An 18,514-nucleotide genomic window follows, 5' to 3' on the forward strand; every position below is an offset into this window, starting at 1 on the left:
GAATTTTATTTAAAAAATAAAAAAATCTCTGTTTTACTAAATATGTTTGCAGGCGTGCTCATCCATAAAGACAATTCTGAGTTACCTATTTTTTGGATGATTCAGGGCAAAATTTCCATCCTAACCTAATTTTTTTCAACTAGTTGGCATACTGACCAGCCTGTAATGACACTACAAATATTTGTGGAATGAAGGATCACTTCTGGCTGACTTAATCCAACTAACAGTTGGTGTGTTTTCATGGACTATAAATTAATTTAGATATGAACCAGTCGAAGCACTAGTTCTCTTGATATGCAAACATAAAATAATAAAATACTTCACAAAGCCAAATGATGGTAGTTTAGCTGCCATTTTGGATAAGCTACCCCCCTCACTTCTCACCACCATCGGACTCACTCCGAAATTTCATTCAGCCCATTCACTGAATTTAACTTTTCCCACTCACCTTTCTCCTTCTGTGTATAAAAATCTAAACATTTTGACAGTGCCTCTGTGGAAAAACATGGTTAATGCCTACTCTACCCCATCCTTCTAGTTTCCCAGAAAGCCAAGCGGCTGGTAGATTGTTGCCTTTGAGAACTAACCCTCGCTTTCCTCACCACCCTGCAGGTGAGCTGATCAATCTTGCCATGTACTGTGAGAGGATAAGGAGGAAATTCTGGCCTGAGTGGCACCATGATGATGACAACACCGTCTATGAGTCCGAGGAGAGCTGTGAAGACAGCAAAACGCATACGCCCCTGCTGGACTTCAGCTCTTACTCAAGGACAGAGACCTTTGAAGATGAGGGAGCAGAGAACAGTTTTTCCAGAACCCCAGACACGGATTTCACTGGACACTCGCTCTTTGATTCTGATGTGGACTTGGATGACTACACAGACCATGAACAGTGCAAGTGACGTTCAGCCCCGCCGACCCTCCTCTGTTGGAGCTGCCATTCCCTGGGGTCAGTCCAGTTTCCCGGGTGGAAATCCATCCGCGCTGGGAGGAGATCTTCGTGCTTGACACAGTTCTCACAAGCTAACGGGACTAGAGCAGCCTTATTTCTTTTTTGTACAAACAAGACACAGAACCATTCCGATGGCTCCATTTAAAAACAAACAGGCAAAAAAGAAAGTCAGCATGGTTCCTAAAATCCACTTTTGTTTTCATTAGAAAACTAAGATTGTGTGGTAGAGCAGGTGCAAGAGCAGGTTGTCCGCAGATGGTGTGTACATCGATCCCCTGCAACCCGAGGGCTTAGGTGCAAGATGGATTCTTGAACGTCCTTCATGCGGCAGGGTTCAAAGTCAGGAGAGATGTCATGAGAAGGAATGTAGGCGATAAATGTTCTATGGTGGCTGCTTGTATTTCCTGTGTGTATATTGTATGTTGAGATATAAGTCAAATAAAATCCATAGATATTCATTGAACACCTACTATGTGCAAAGCACTGTGCTTAGGTGCTAGCCAGTATGAGTTTTATCCTAAGCCCTGCCAGTGGCTAGCTGTGTGATTCTGGGCAAGTCCCTTAATTCTTGTGTGCCTCATTTCCCTCACCTGTAAAGTGGGGGTAACAATAGTCCCCGCCTACCTACCTCACAGGGGTGTTGTGAGGATTCATGTGGTAACATACGGCGCTTTAAACCTCTCGGAAGAGGTGTGACATAAACACATTTTATTCTTTAATGTGCTTCGTGTGTGTGGAGATTGGAGGGCAAAGGAATTCCACATCCAGGCAACAGCGGCCACAGTCACTCGCCCAAGCGGAGCCAATGGAACACACACCAAGGCACAGTTAAGACTCTGTCATCATCCTCTTTGTGATCTTGCTTGAATCGAAATCTTTTGTTCAAAGAACCTTGGAAATGTTTCTACAGATCATCAACAGCTACAAACAGTCTTGAATTCTACTGTACATTTGCAGAGAAGCCTTTCTTTCGTTGCCTGAACGCACACTGGAACGTTGTCCTTTGTTGATTCTGGAGTGTTAAGTTGCCTACGTTTGGTTTACTTGGGGGGAATAAAGCTCAGGAATAGGATGGATTTAATAGTGGTGAAGGGGAAAGGATTTGATTGATTTTTGTAAGCAGAAGCTCGCCAGCTTGTAATGTCTTTTTTGAAAACAAACCTTGCAAGATGTATTGGAAAGATGAAGTAGGAAGAGGATCGTTGTAACTGGTAGCAGAGCACTTTGTGCAGTGTAGACCCTATGCAGTTTTATTAACGCAACTTTTCTGGTGTTCTCAGCCATTGTCCGGTGAGGGGAAGGCAACGCTGAGGAAAGTCTTAATGTTTCTTATGGATTTTTCCTCCCCTCCCCGTCCTCTCTCTCCCTCCCCATAGAGCCCCTGAACTCTTGGGGTTACTGTGTTGACTGAGGCACTCCATCTCTGAAGATATAGTTTTGGTTGACTTAGAACATTTTCTAGTGAAATATAGGTTGAAGATCCTAGGGTGATGGCTGTGGATTTGGGCTTCTGACCACAACTGACTGGGGAAGGGTTATTCCTTATGGGGTTAAAGAGGAACTTCTTAAAAGACAGCGTCTTCTGGTAAGTTCACGTACTTTATTTGAAAAAGACTCTCTTTGAATATGGTTTTGACAAAATAGTCCTAAAATGCTGTGGATTCACAAAGAAGTAAAGGGGGAGAGTTTTTGAGGCTATTTACCATTTAAGCAACAGGGTAGGGCATATGTAACTGGGAAGAAATGCTGAAATACCCTAAGCTAGACACTTCTATTGCACAGAAAACTCAGTTGTTAATATCTTATTAAAGCCCTTCATCTTTTGAGAGGACTATTCGATGACTAAGAAGAATGTGTTGGAGGATGTATGAATGGATAAGCCTGTTTTGTTTCCAGCATCATTTGGACTGTTCGCCTCTCTTCTCTCTAGCTTAGTGTGTTCCAAGGCCAGCTGGTGGTAGTTCTGTGTGACAGGGAAACTCCTGGCCTGAAAATGTGAATGTAGTGAACAGGCAAACTGTGGACCAATCTCCACAAGGACTGAGTTCCCCTTTCCCCACCCTCAGCTGGAAAGAGTTGTGTTTGAAATTTTGTCTACAGTTTATTCTTCCTGTATAGCACCGAGTGTGCTGTATCTTCAAGCCAAGAACGATTAAGTTATGAGTATGTAGAAGTCACAGATATTTTTTATTGTGTGTTACTTGGAGGGCAAGTCCATGGAGAGCCAACATTCAAAGTGAAGTTGTAAGACCTTCCTTCATTCTCTTCAGGAGCCTCCCGCAGGGGCTTGAATGGACATTGCTGGAGTCCTGGGTACTCCCTGACAGCTCATGACTGGGTATTCAGCATTTTGTACGGGTAACTTGATTAGGAACCCTAGAGTAGACCGAGGTTTTACTTTCCCAAAGTTGGTTATGGAAACAAAATGACCAAGACAAAACCCACTGTGGAGTGGGTGACTGATGCACTCTTGATTGGGAAGGCTTTAATTTTATGTGCTTCTTTCTAAAGCTATCCAGGTTTGAAGTGTTCTCCAAGTTGATGAACAGGTGCTACTTATAAGAAAAATAAGAAATTAGGGGATATTTTGGTCATCTGGCTTACTTGTTCAAGTTCTGTATTTCTTTTTTACTGGAAGGTAACTTAAGGAAATGTGATCTTTAATGGTAGTAGATGCTTTTGGATGGACAGAAGACCCATGGGCTACCTGTTCTTTTTTTTTACCTCTCATTGTAAAATTAAATTCTGCCCTTCTCTCCACTTCCCTTTGCCTCACCCCACCCCTGCCTCCACTCATCAGGATGAAGGAACAGCAGCGTCACGCTGTGCCCTGCATACGCCAGAGTAGATACAAGGATGATTTAAATTTACGCAGGAGTAAACTATATTGTCGGAGGTTCCCATTTCTTGTTGTAACATCATGACTTGTGAATAGTGACACTACCAAGGCCACATGCTACCCAGCTGACTGATCACAGACTTAGAGCAACTGGACTTGAATCAGAACTGCAGTCTGGTCCTCACGTGAGCCCTGCCTGTGTGCACTGAGGTATGAGGATATGTGTTTGTGAAACAACTAGGGTTCAAGGAAAGGAAGCGTTAAGGATTATAGCCGTGGGGGTCTTACCCAGGTTATTTGAGAGAAAGTATAGACTCATAGAAATGGATAGCTGGGCCGTGGATTCGCTCTAGAAAGCCATATCTATTTGGAGGACAGGCCCGGAACGGAGGTCTTTCACCTTGCCTTTTACAGGGTTCTTCCCATTACATCATCTTGACTTGGATTCTTTTTAAAACCCACCCCCGCAAGAGGTCACTCCATGTTTGTAGAACTAGCACGTCCCTAGTCTCTCTCTGACAGTGCTTGGAATTCTCCACTCTTGTCCCCTGTATCTCTTCAGCCTGGTCTAGGCCAATTCAAAGGATCTTTCTTCAGTATCTACTCTGTGCAAGGCGCTGCTGGGCTCAGTGAATGATACCAAGAGGATATCCAAGTCACCAAGACTCTTCATTCTCGGATTATATCTTTTAAGGAATCCATGCCCATATGCTCTCTCACTGGATATTTACTCACTGGTGAGTTGATAGCCACCTACCCTGTGCCCGGCCCTGGGATCCACACTGGATATAGAGGGGTGAACAGAACAGACATGGCAGCCTGGTTTTAGGGTATTCTCTTTTACCTAAGCTTCTGTGTTAACCTCTTTTACGTGCTTAGCCACTTCCCTGATCCATTCCACTCATCACCACTAGATTAATATTTCTAAAAACCTCTAATAGGGCACCGTATTGTTGCAGGCCGAGGTATTCCTTAGGGCCTGGTGTTCTCACCTCTTTCTTCACCTTGTTTCCTGGGGCTCCTCCACAGGGTCTGTCCAGTGCATCCACGCTGGTCCATTTGCCATTGCCTAGACGTGCCTCACGTGCCTGCGCCGTGCCTGTGCTCATGCCAGCCTCTCCGGAAATGCCTGCCCTTCCCCTCCACTGGCGCAAGTCGTATGCACCTCGCAAGGCCCAACTTCGTCAGTTCTGCAGGAAGAGGTCTCATTATCATCTCCCCTTCCTCTAGAAACACAGCTCCCATCATTTCCTTCCCTGAAGGCTGCATGGGAAAGGTATGCCCAGAAACTGGGCCGTACACTAGAAAGTAATGGTTTTTAATTTTTTTGTCTCCATTGATAATCTAATTCAAGTCCTATGCCCTAGTCCAAGAAAAATACGTATCTGCAGATAATATGAAATTTTACATGTAAGTTCAGGAGATTTAGAGACATCTTGACATTATCCGTGGATTCCTTAGGGGGTTCATGGACTGCAGGTGAAGAAGCCTTCTAAAGAGTCTTTAAAAGTCACTGTTGTTAGTGTTTGTTCTTGCTTGCTTTTATCACAGCCAGACAGGAGACAAATTGGAATGGGATGTGCAAGCAAAAGTGGTCTCCGTCATTATCCCCGTGGAGAGTGTGCTGAGTGACAGGGGAGGAGGGTAAGGCCTCTCACATTAGTTGAGAAAATATCTTTGTTTTGACAAGTGTGGCATTTTGAAAGTGACAGGGTTTCGTTGTCATCGTCATTGTCATCTCCCTTCTGACCACCCAAAAAGTTGATTTCGCAAAATCAGTTCAGGGCCAGGGGAGCTTCCCTTCAGCCCTGAAACCCACCACTTCTGCATGGGTAGGCTGGCCGACCTGGGCTTAAGGTGGGAGAGAAGACGCTGGATTTTCCTTACAGGAAAAAGTTCTACACAGTCAGGTTTTTCTACATTAATTAAGCAATTAATTAATTCATAGAACAGTTGAGTGTATTTTCAATAAAAGGATGGTGCCTTTTGTTGATAGGGAACAACTCAGGTTCTTCCTCTTCTTGTCCTTCCTCTTCTCCTTTCTCCTCCCCCTCGCCCCCCCTTCTTCCTTTTTGTTTTCAGGGCAAAGCTCCTTTCGTATGACCCAGTATCCTTTGTTCTCCTTTATATGTACTGCTGTTTAAGATGAACACAGACTGATGAAAGTACATTCAATGACAAATACTTCTTGAGTCTAAATGCTGAACTCTGGCAACCCATTTCTAACAGGTCCGGGGTCGATGGCTTGACCTTCCTTCACTTGCTTCTGGTGGTCTGGATGCAACCTGCAAAGCTCAAAAGGACCCCTTGGTGGGTGGGACCCCTCATCTGGCTGCAGAACCCTTGCTAGTGCCAGGAGTAAATGCAAATGGATGTGAGGCTTTCCTCATTTAAATTTCTTACCAGAAATTTAGGTTTTTATTCTCTGACTTTAAAGAATATCTTAAAGATATTTAAGATTCTTTAGTCTTTAAGATAACTGGAACCAGCAACACATTGGCCTTGTGCCTTTGAGAAGGTTACAGAGAATATGAAAAATCGCGTAAAAGGAAGCAACTCACTGTTTTGGGGCTAACAGTGTGACCTTCTCAACCATTCTGGCTCTTGCCAAAGCAGGGAACTTGCCCCCAGACCAAAGCTTCTTTGAAGCTTCTGCTGCTGGCTAGACCATTAGGATGGTCTCAATGTTTAAGAGGATTATTGCCCCTAATTGTCAAATTTGTAGACAGTAAAGGGGACCATTGCAATACTAAGACAACTTATGAATGTGGTCCAGCCAGCATCAACACTCTTGATTATTTCCGTGTGGAAACGAGTTATCTAGAGCAAAAGATTGGTACAGTACTTTTGGTGTTCCGTACACAAATAATTTCAGCAATTAACTTGATGGCCTTCTTGAATATTTTTCAATTGCTGTTATCCCTAATTACAGCTTTAAATATTTTGAAACAATTCACTATAGAGCAATATATATTTATGATGATATTTCATTTTATGAAAAGTAGTATTACTAAATGTGACCAATTCACCTCCTTCCCCCCACCCATTGGCAAGCATCCCCCCCACCCCCCCACCCCCGCTTTTTTTTCTGTTTTACTTTTAGCTCTAGAATAGAGTAACTTTTATTTATCAGTAAAATTTAAACCTTCTTTAGCATTAAAAAAAAAAAAGTTACCCCATGGCTTTAAAAACAATAGGATTTAGCTCCTGAATTGTCAAGTTAATCAGCAGTGGCTAAACAGATAGCAGAGGGAATGTGATATAATTGGAGGCTAGAAAAGAGTAATGCTTTGGGTATTTACTATCTCCCTCCCTTAAAAAAATACAGCAATCTATGGACTTTTCTCTTTAATAGTTGTTCAGAATCGGAAGTGTTCCCTCATATTTGCTTCTAGCCCCCAACAAGAGATCACATTCGGCTTATTAAAACATCAACGATGTCCAAATGATTGTATTTTTACCTTTAACAAATTATATCTGAAATTTTTTGCAGCAATAAGACTAAAGATAATGCTCAACTTTCGGAGGGATCTCTGCTTCAGTAGGGGCAACATGTTTGTGTTACTTCTGTCAAAATGATTTTACCTCAAGTGATCAGTCTCACAGGATCATGCTTATTGTAAACATGATTTTTTCTCAGCGATCTGTATCCTGCTGAGTGTCTGACAGCTCCACCGTTGATGAGGGTGACGGTGGTTCCTCGATGATGGTGATTGAAAAAATGAGGGTCCGAGTCCTTCATCTGGTGGTATTTGAATTTCACTGAGTGGGAGGAGAGGAGGAATGATCAACAGATACTGGGGCTTCAAGGAACCACGAGGTGTGGCTGTGTTAGAGATGCGTCAGGCACACTGAAAGTTTTCTGGGTGGTAGCATCTTACTAACACCATCCAAGGGACTACGGGTTTAAATCAAAAACAAATGCAGTCTGTAGGGAAGGATTGTCTGTGAATATCCTGTTGATCTTTGTCCTGGTTTCTGGCTTGTTCTCCCGGTTTGCCCCGCCTGAGGCTGGGCCTGGGAACTGGAGGAATGGTCCCTGATTCTGGAACTTCCTTCTCGTCTCTCAAAAGTGTTCGTGGCATATAGTTTCCATTTTACGATAGAAAATGTACAGAGTATATTTGTATATTCGTTTTATAGAAGACCTTTAAATGTTTAGAGACACCCCAAAGCATTCCTATGTAGGCAGTGTTTTCCAAGCCTTTGTGCTCATTGACCTCATCAGTAAAACTATCTGAGCATGCCCCGAAGCTTAGTTATTTATAAACACACACACACTGCTCTACTGATATGTTATCTACATTAAAAACCATAGCAAACTTAGAAATTTACAAAGAATAGTCTCTACTCAATAGAGTTTAGAGTATGGGGCGAGGAAGGCTTAGGCGTACGTAGCACCCAGATTGTAGCAGTTGGTTAAAGAATGTGTAGGTAACGTTGGTGGGAAAATGGATGTAAAATAGGCATGGACGCATGATTTTAGGTCAAGGTTATTCATTTATTCATTCAATCTTTTTTCTTTTTTCTTTTTTTTTGGCCATGCCGCACAGCATGCGGGATCTTAGTTCCCTGACAGGGATGGAACCCGTGGCCCCTGCAGTGGAAGCGTGGAGTCCTAACCACTGGACCTCCAGGGAATTCCCCATTCATTCATTCTTAAAACAGGCATTTTTGGTTAGGAGAAGAAAAGAGTGAATAACTAGATATGACATTTACAAGAGCTCTTTTAAATTCTGTTTTTGGGACCACTTGATCTAGGACGTCTTGTCAATTCCTGCAAGATTTCCCAGTACAGTGATTTAAGCAAAACAAGAAAAGAAAGGAGGGGGAAAATCCCCATTAATGCAGATGCTGGCTCTAATGCCTGAGAATTTCTGAATCTGAAAAGCAAGTTTTGATAATTCCTGGTAATCATCATCTCACTGATTATGTATCTTTTTTTCTTTCCTTCTTTCTTTTAATAGATCTTTATTGGAGTATAATTGCTTCACAATACTTAGTTTCTGTTGTACAACAAAGTGAATCAGCCATATGCATACGTATATCCCCATATCCTGTCCCTCTTGTGTCTCCCTCCCACCCTCCCTATCCCACCCCTCTAGGTGGTCACAAAGCACCGAGCTGATCTCCCTGTGCTATGCGGCTGCTTCCCACTAGCTATCTATTTTACATTTGGTAGTGTATATATGTCCATGCAACTCTCTCATTTCAACCCAGTTTACCCTTCCCCCTCCCCGTGTCCTTTCTTCTATTTGTTTATTACCCTGTGTCTCCAAATGTGTGGAAGATGTACAGATTTATTTTCAGATGTCTGAGATAGGAAGGACCAATGTTGGTGTGATTCAAACCCACGTTTCAGCTGCTTGGGGGCTGATGGGTGGACACTGCCTGGAAAACATTTACCTGCACCATCTGTTTTGCAAACACAATGAATAGCATCTTGCTGAATGAGGGCCTCGACGTGGAGGTGGCATTCCAGTGTTTATTTCTGGACCTATGAGTTACTTTAGCAGTTATTGTTAGTAGTTTATAAAGCCATATTTAAACTTGTACACTTGACTGTAAGATAGATTTGAATTGTGCACTATGTTGATTACTGTATATAAATGTGGAAATTCTGTATATTTGGTCTTAATGCTGTATGTATTTGATGTGTAAATGATAACTAACAGATATGAAATAGCTGGCTGTGAATGTCTTTATTCCAGTTCACTTCTCTTTTGCAAATCTGAATGTTTAAACTTTACACCCATGGGGAAAATCTGAGATTTTTGCATCTAATATACTGTTAAGTGGCGGTCTCAGATGATTGGGAGAATATTTTAGTTGTAAGGCTCTTGTATAATTAGAACAGAGGTAATGAATTTTTTAGGCATATGACTTTCTGATAGAATTTTAAATGAACGTTTTTTAAGTGGAAAAACAGGTCTCTGGATTACGTTGTCTTTACTCTCCTGCCTTTGTTTCATGCCCAGTGTTCCCGTCGGAGCCCTGTAAGGACTGATGTCCACTGGCAGAGAGAAGAAAAGGAGGTAGAGAGACTGGAACACATGTGAACCTTTAGTGGCATCTGGGCCTGATGATAGACCAATTTTCCTTCTATATAAATTTGTCTCAATTAGTTTTCCCAACTGTTCAGTGAAGTAATTCTGATTCCCGTTTTGCAGATGAGGAAAGAGGCTTGGGGAGGTAAATTAGGACAACGTGGCTGAGATGCTCAAGTTACATATATTGGGATCAGAGATTCACAGCGAGGTTTTGGAAACACAAATCTTATTACTGTTTCATACACATGTGCCTGTCAAGGAACCGCGCAGGATAGCTGGGCCCGCGGGCATTTCAGGATGGGTAGAGACATTCGGGATGTTTGAAATCCGATCTACAAATTTGACCAACTATTATTCAAATGTTAGCTTCTTACCATTTAGAGCAAATTACATTAAAATCCCAAAATCCCAAACTCCCCCAAATATGGGGATATCTATTAAGTAACAAATGAGAGAACCCCCCTAATCCCACATTCTAGAGATAATAGTTTGGTTTTTATCCTTTTAGAACTCCTTCTCTCTTGACCTATAAATTCTAACTATTCAGCTCTGCTTATTTATTTATTTTTAATATTTATTTATTTATTTATTTATTTATTTAGGCTGTGCCGGGTCTTAGTTGCGGCATGTGGGATCCTCAGTTGCAGCATGCATGTGGGATCTAGTTCCCCGACCAGGGATGGAACCCGGGCCCCCTGCATTGGGAGTACGAGGTCTTACCCACTGGACCACCAGGGAAGCCCCTTCAGCTCTGCTTATTAATAACACAGACGCCGATTGGAAATGCTTTGGGGCAAATCTATTGTATATCTACTCCTAGAACATGTGTGGGGTCTTGCCCTCAAGCTTGGTGTCTGTCCCTTTACGGAAGCTTTATTCTCCTTGCTTTCAGGAGGAAGGGGGTTGTTTGCCTTTCCAACGTGCAGTGCTCTCAAAAGTGTTAAGAGAAATACTTTGTGAACAGTTGTACCGGATATTGCATGAAGCCATTTTTCACATTTTTGTCCTTCTTTCCTTTTAGGGCAGAGACAGCAGGGTCGGCCTCCTGTTCTCTCAGGGGCTGCCTGTGTTTTTTGTAGATGGTGCCACTGTCAGCACCCATTAAACGCTGCCCAGCTGGGCTGGTACCCATTAGCAACAGACTTTTAAAATCTGCCAAGGTTAAAGTAGCTTATCCTTCGGATGAAAGGGGACTTTGGAAAACAAAGAGGAAAGAGAACCAGATTCCTTCCTCACGGGAATGACTGCATTGCTGCCCCGTGTGCTTAAGAGGTACCTGGTCGGTTTCAGTGATGGTGTTCTTATTGTGGAGACATGGGGGTCATCTCCGGGTGAGGGACCATCAGGATTGGAGTTTACCTCCCTGGGTGTTTGTTTGGCCTGGGCAAGCACACTGGGTAACTCGTGCTCCGCACGGATCCAGGAAAACCCTGATTAAAACAGCATCCCAGGCAGCCTTGAAAGGGAGGAGACTTGAGGAAAGGTCTGAGTGTGGGAGACAGCGGCCCCAGGCCTCTTCCCAACCCTACTGTGTCCTCGGTTTATTGTGTGGAAGCCCAGCTGCTGCTTCTCCGCCCTCACAAGGCTCCTCTGGCTTTAGCTGGCGCATTCCAAGGAAAATAGCAGAAATTTTAAGGGCTGCTCAGGGGTGTCAATAGTCCCGATTCACCGGTGGCACAAAAATGGGAAGTGGGGGTAAGTGGGGAGGAAGGACTCGGGCCCAGACTGTTTGGAAAGTCATCCCTTTGTGGGTAAGGAGGGTTTCTGAGCAGGGGACTAATGTGAGGAAAGAATATTTAAATAAGATTCACTGATGACAGCCTGGATGCAGGACTAGTCAGAGAAGAGGCTGCAGCAGAGCAGCTGGACCTGATCTCAGTGGCTCAGAGAGAAGTTATAGGTGGGAAATGAGGACAGGGAGGGGAAATGTGGGTGTGGGGAGAGTAGACCTTGCACAAGGACACACTGAGACCCTCGGATGCGGGGAGCCCCGGGGGAAGGTAACGCCGGGAGATCGGGTTCGTGATGCTCCTGCCGCCAGATACGGGAAAGATGGGGGAGGAGGAACTGATTTGAGGGAAAAGCAGCGTTTGGTTTTAGCCGCCTTGAATTTGAGGAACCAGTAGGAGATGCAGGACTGGAACTTGTGAAGGGGTAAAAGTGAAAACACAGCCCCCGAAGGGATGGCTGAAGCAAATGGGCTGGAGAAGAGAATCAAAGTTATTGGCACCTTGCATTTGCATAATGTATATCTTTGAGATACTGTTTGAGTCAGTAACACCCGGACCAGACCGCATCACTTACTATCTTCGTTTACAAAATGAGAGTCTTACAGGTTGATCTTTAAGAGAGCTTCTGGCTCAAATCTCCTTTTATCCTTCCCTGAGGCTGAAAACCACTTCTCTGCCAACACTGATTCTACCTCCTGCTTTGCTGATTCTCAAGCGCTAAAGAGAGGAGTTTTTTGACCAAATCAAATAGTAATAGCTAATTAATTAATATTGATAATATCAACTCTAACAATATAAGTATAATGTAATATTATATATAATTATTATACTATATTAATATTAATAATAGCTAATTAATTAATTAACACCATATTAATTACTGTGTACCAAGCGCTGTGTTCTTAGAAGCCTACTTCTATTTACTCATCTGCTCCTCACCACAACCCTGTGAGGTTCTGTCATTCATCATCATCCTCATCACCACACCTTCATCCTCGTCATCACCATCATCACCATCTCTAGTTTACAGATGAGGAAACCAAGGCAGAGAGAGGTTAAGTAACTTTCTCTAGTCTCTGCCAAGTGATCAGCAGAGCTGTGGTTTAAATGCAGAGAGTCTGAGTTTGAGTCCAGCTTTAACCTAAGTGTGCATCGACAGATGAATGGATAAAGAAGATGTGGCACATATATACAATGGAATATTACTCAGCCATAAAAAGAAGGGAAATTGAGTTATTTGTCGTGAGGTGGATGGACCTAGAGTCTGTCATACAGAGTGAAGTCAGAAAGAGAAAAACAAATACCGTATGCTAACACATATATATGGAGTCTAAAAAAAAAAAATGGTTCTGAAGAGCCTAGGGGCAGGACAGGAATAAAGATGCAGACGTAGAGAATGGACTTGAGGACACGGGGAGGGGGAAGGGGAAGCTGGGACGAAGTGAGAGAGTGGCATGGACATATATACACTACCAAATGTAAAATAGATGGCTAGTGGGAAGCAGCTGCATAGCACAGGGAGATCAGCTCTGTGCTTTGTGACCATCTAGAGGGGTGGGATAGGGAGGGTGGGAGGGAGACGCAAGAGGGAGGGGATATGGGGTTATATGTATACATATAGCTGATTCACTTTGTTGTACAGCAGAAACTGACACAACAATGTAAAGCAATTACACTCCAATAAAGATGTTAAAAAAAAATCCATACTACAAAAAAAAAAAAAAAGAGCCCAGCTTTGGGGACTTCCCTGGTGGTCCAGTAGATAAGACTTCGCCTTCCAATACAGGGGATGCAGTTTCGATCCCTGGTCGGGGAGCTGGATCCCACATGCCTTGCGGCCAAAAAACCAAAACATAAAACGGGAGCAATATTGTAACAAATTCAATAAAGACCAAAAAAAAAAAAAAAAAAGTGTAAAAAAAAAAAAAAGAGTCCAGCTTTTATACTACCGTCTACCACTAGCTCTACAGCACTGAAGAGGAAAAGGAGGCAGAGGTATGGAAAATGGGCTAAAATGGACACAAGTGCCTCTGTGGTGGCAGCGAAAAGGTTTTGCTCAAGAGACACCATGCCAGGTGCTTGGAGGCAGGTGGTGTGGGCAGATTGGGTGTCTGTTCCTTACGTCTTAGCATCAGTGAAGTGAACCCCTTCTCCTTAAAAGCAGCCTCCCCAAGTCACTGGGCAGCTTTTCCCTGTGAGCGGAGCCCAGGTAACTACTTAGACAGAGCCCCGAGGATGGAGAACTTGGGGAACCCCACTCCCAAACACCTGTGGTTGTAGCTTCCTTAAACATTTGTTTTACTTCTTTGTTGCTGTTGATGGGTATTTACTCCCCAGGCAGGGCTCTGTAGCTGGCTGTAGGACGTCTTATTTCAGGTGTTGGATAACTTTAAGGGTTTAAGGCCTGCAGCAACTGGAGGCCCTCAGGGGAGAGGCACACTGCAGCTCTCCCCATAGCTCGGTGCGTGTAGGAAATGATCAGTAAAGGTTGGTTACAGGGACGGACAGATTCTCAGGTAAAAGACAAATCAAACTGCAAAGAAATATCCAAAGTTTGAGGTTTGACAAGACAGACTGTGCAAAGGCAGCCCGTAAATTACTCATAGGACAAACCGCAGGTGACTGAAATATAGGGTAGTGATTTCTGGAGGCTCAATTGGTTTATGCAGTCCTCAGGATCCCTAGATGGAATTATAGCCCCATAATTCAAACAGCTCCCATTTCCTTGACACACAGATACCACGCATCTGAATCCCAAATCCTGCCCATGGTTGGCACTGCCTTCTTCTCCACCCCTGCACTCTTTTTTTTTTTTTTTTTTTTAAATTTATTTTATTTATTTATTTATTTATTTATTTATTTTTGGCTGTGCTGGGTCTTCGGTTCGTGCGAGGGCTTTCTCTAGTTGCGGCAAGTGGGGGCCACTCTTCATCGCGGCGCGGGGACCGCTCTTCATCGCGGTGCGCGGGCCTTTCACTATCGCGGCCCCTCCCGTTGCGGGGCACAGGCTCCAGACGCGCAGGCTCAGCAGCCGTGGCTCACGGGCCCAGCCGCTCCGTGGCATGTGGGATCTTCCCAGACCAGGGCTCGAACCCGTGTCTCCTGCATTAGCAGGCAGATTCTCAACCACTGCGCCGCCAGGGAAGCCCCCACCCCTGCACTCTTATGTTGCCCAATAAATTCTTTTGTTAGAGCCTCTGGTGTTAGTACATTCACCTGCTCTTTGTCTTACATTGTTTCTGTGTATTATAGGATATTTAACTTATTAATGAGACTGCATACATTAAAACTCTGTGTATAGCTTTATTTTGGGGTTTTGGAAGCTTATGCCTTTTAGCTCTCACTTTTTGCATCCTATAGGAATCAGAGCGAGGTTAGTGATGCATTCTTTGGATGTAGCTTGAACTCTGCACATAAAGATAGAGGGAGAAGTTCCTGGTAGGTAGGAGATAAGTCTTCTTCTTTTACGTTTTTCTCCTCCTGCTCTAACTCTTTCTTTACATTAGGAATTTGAATTCATAGTAATATGCCATTGTTCTTAGTCCTGTTTCCTATACTGTCTGATGAATATGTAACTAGTACCTTAAAAGCAGACATGTCAGGTACAATTATAAATTATTATTTTTTAAAATAACTGCCCCTGCAAAGCCACTCCAAGGTGCTAGTTTTTCCCCTAATGTTGGATGAAATTTTAGGCGAGTCTCATTGTTTCTCTGCTCACTCTTAGACAATTGAAAGCTGGGGATCCCTCTAGTCTCTCAAAATAGTTGCAGTTCTGTTATTAATATGTACAGTTGGGCTTCCCTGGTGGCGCAGTGGTTGAGAATCTGCCTGCCAATGCAGGGGACACGGGTTCGAGCCCTGGTCTGGGAAGATCCCACATGCCGCGGAGCAACTAGGCCCGTGAGCCACAACTACTGAACCTGCGCGTCTGGAGCCTGTGCTCCGCAACAAGAGAGGCCGCGATAGTGAGAGGGCCACGCACCATGATGAAGAGTGGCCCCCGCTCGCCACAACTAGAGAAAGCCCTCGCACAGAAACAAAGACCCAACACAGCAAAAAATAAATTAATTAATTTAAAAAAATGTACAGTCAAGGGCAATAATACAAATTCTGAATTGCATTTAACGCTGAAGCTGCTCCTCTGCTTAGCTTGAGTCTCCATCAGAAGAGGGGCATGGTCTTTTTTTTTTAAATAGTTGCTGTTTTACACAGGGTCATCTGGGAAAGTTATTTTATTTTATTTATTTATTTACTTATTGGCTGCATTGGGTCTTCGTTGCTGCGCGTGGGCTTTCTCTAGTTGCGGCGAGCGGGGGCTACTCTTCGTTGCGGTGCGCGGACTCTAGGCACGGGGGCTTTGTGGGCTCAGTAGTCGTGGCTCGTGGGCTCTAGAGCACAGGCTCAGTAGTTGTGGCGCACGGGCTTAGTTGCTCCACGGTGTGTGGGATCTTCCCGGACCAGGGCTTGAACCCATGTCCCCTGCATTGGCAGGTGGATTCTTAACCACTGTACCACCAGGAAAGTCCGGGCATGGTTCTTTTATTTTCTTTATTCTATCAACTTCTTCTCCCTCTCTCCTCCTTTCCCACCCCGTACATGCATTGGCCAGCTGCAGCTTCTGACCCTTCTAGGGATAGACCAGAGAAAGGCAGAGGAGTTTAGAGAATTTAGAGGTCTAACTCGGCTGCCACCAAAATGGTTGTAGATATTTGCAGGTGTTTAAAGATGACTCTCTTGTGGGCACTTTCACGGGCCCTTTGGAGACCTCCCTAGTATCAGGAAATCTCTCACCTGGATGTTCCCATGATACAGGCAAATGCCTCTCCTCTGGCTGAGCCCTTATGACTCTGCCGTTGCCCCACGGCTGGGGTTGGAATTCTAGCACTCTTCCAGAAGGCCTCGTAAGCAAAGTCTCTTTTAGATGGTGCTATCATCTCTGTTTCTCTCTGTGCTAAAATGTAGACCTCTCCACCAAGCCCCACTCACAAAGCCTGAGGCAACTGGAAACTTCCCCTGCCCCCTTGCCCACCTCTGCTTATGTGTCTAAGACCCCACTGCAGAGTGGGATTAGTTTATGCCTACTGTCTTGGGGCCTCAGTGGAAGGTGAGGGTGCAGTCCTGTAAAATGTAGCGTATACGTGTGAATGAGAACCAGATAGTTATTTTTAGGTCATGAGTCTGTGAATGTCCTCCACTGACATCCTCACCTAAATGGGCGGCATTCTGGCATCTCTTCTCAGGCTGGTTATGGGAGGTTCTTATCACAAGGGCTCAGGGAAGTTATAATGATCTGTGTTTTTATTATGCCTGTGTATAAGATTAGGGTTAATCTAAGACTTGTCAAAAATAGTAGAAATCCATGCTTTTAAAGTCTGGGTGTTACGTGCCGTCGCGCCCCTGGTGACAGCAGGTACAACCAGGAACAAAAACCCACCTTAAGTGCTGAATTTGTTAAAAAAAAAAAAAAAGTTAAAACTTTCTGACATCTTAAAGTTATAAATGATGAATTATAATAATAAGATGAGTGGAAAAGATTATAAGTGCAGATGAGTTCCTAGTAAGTGAAGCCAGCATGGGCAAGAGAGATCACTGATGACCGTGGGGAAGATGTGGACTCGAGCTTCTTCTGGGTGAATGGGTAGGATTCAGGCAAAAAACAGTGGAATGGGTGCTCCATTGGATTGTGGGTCTTTCAAAGTAGCACTCTATTTTATGACCCTTTCATTTTCACATCTAGCACAGAGCTGGGCACAAAATGTGTGACCATATATGTTTGTTCATAATGAACTGTGCGTATGTTGGAAATAGAGAGCAGCATGTTGACAGTGGAAAGGTCTTGTTGTAAGTAAGTGGCAAATGAGTCTGTAGTAGATCTCTGCAAGGCCATAGAGCGTGGTGGGTACCAAGAGGAGGACTTTGGACTTTGTGTGGGATACAGCGAGGACTTTCCGGTGGAAGACTTGTAAGATCATAAAGGAGGATCAGCCCAGCAGTAGTGTGCATTAGAAGGGAAGAGCAGGACATCCTGTATATTTGTTCCTTCCTTTCTGTTCACATTGTTGCTCTCACCTTGAGTCCTTCTTGCTTCTTGTCAGAACTTCTTGCTCAGACACCTTTGGTGGCTCTTCCCCTTCTACAGAGTAGTCTCACCTCTTTAGCCTGCTTGTCAAGGACTTCCTGTACAGAGTTCCCCCACTCTCAGAAAGTACGAAAACTTTCATGAGCTGAAATGTTATAAAACAAAGAAGCAATTACCTTAGAATTCATCTTGCCAATGGACGCCAAAAATAAAATGAGATAAAGCCCAGATGCTCACAGACACAGTTCAGAGTTATGGCGGCTTGATGCTGTGATGCCAAGTGTAGTTCCCAGGGAGCAACTTGGGGGACCACTCCCCCTGCCTCTGTAACAGCTCACTGCAAAACAATCACTGGATGCTATTTTCTCTTTTCTCCTTTTTTTTTTTAAAAGTGAAAATCCTTTTTGGATTTCTTTTGGTTAGTGGAGATAGGTAGGTCTTTCTTAAAAGTTAAGTCACACAAAGCAAACGTTCAAAAAAGGGGGGATTCCTATATTTTGGTCCTAATGATTTCATTTTCCTACTCTTCAATGTGAACACCATCCTTTACCCAGAGAGCTGATTTACTCAAAATTGTGTCAAACCCTTGGCCACTTTCATGCCTTGGCTCGTGGGATTTCCATCCTGTCTGCTTGTCTGTGCCCTGAAACCCATGTATTATGGCCATATCAAGCTCATCCTTCTCTGCAAGTCTTCCTGCTCTGAGAAATGGCCCTTTCTTCTTCATTTCTGAAGCAATCCTTGTTCATCTGTTCACTGATCACCTAGCATACGCTCACATGATCTCCTAGTCACCTCTTGCCATATAACATGTCCCACTTTCTAGATTATAAACTTCCAGAAATGACACCTGAGTTCGTG

At 43.9% G+C, this 18,514-nt stretch overlaps 1 protein-coding gene across 2 annotated transcripts in view; it reads left to right on the plus strand.

Moving 5' to 3' along the window:
- FAXC (failed axon connections homolog, metaxin like GST domain containing) overlaps nucleotides 1-18,514 on the plus strand; it is a 118,349-nt gene that overhangs the window by 74,937 nt on the left and 24,898 nt on the right. The window contains exon 7 of one of the 2 annotated variants that reach the window (XR_009005186.1): nucleotides 613-2,537. Coding sequence is in view for 1 of the 2 variants with exons in the window: in XM_007169659.2 (XP_007169721.1) it covers nucleotides 613-902 (290 nt within the window). In the remaining variant the exon portion in view is untranslated. Of the gene's footprint in view, nucleotides 1-612; nucleotides 6,848-18,514 lie in introns of those variants that run through there. The other variant, XM_007169659.2, reaches the window with a different exon arrangement.

This window comes from Balaenoptera acutorostrata, chromosome 14 (assembly GCF_949987535.1).
Source record: "Balaenoptera acutorostrata chromosome 14, mBalAcu1.1, whole genome shotgun sequence".
NCBI classification, from domain to species: Eukaryota; Metazoa; Chordata; class Mammalia; order Artiodactyla; family Balaenopteridae; genus Balaenoptera; species Balaenoptera acutorostrata.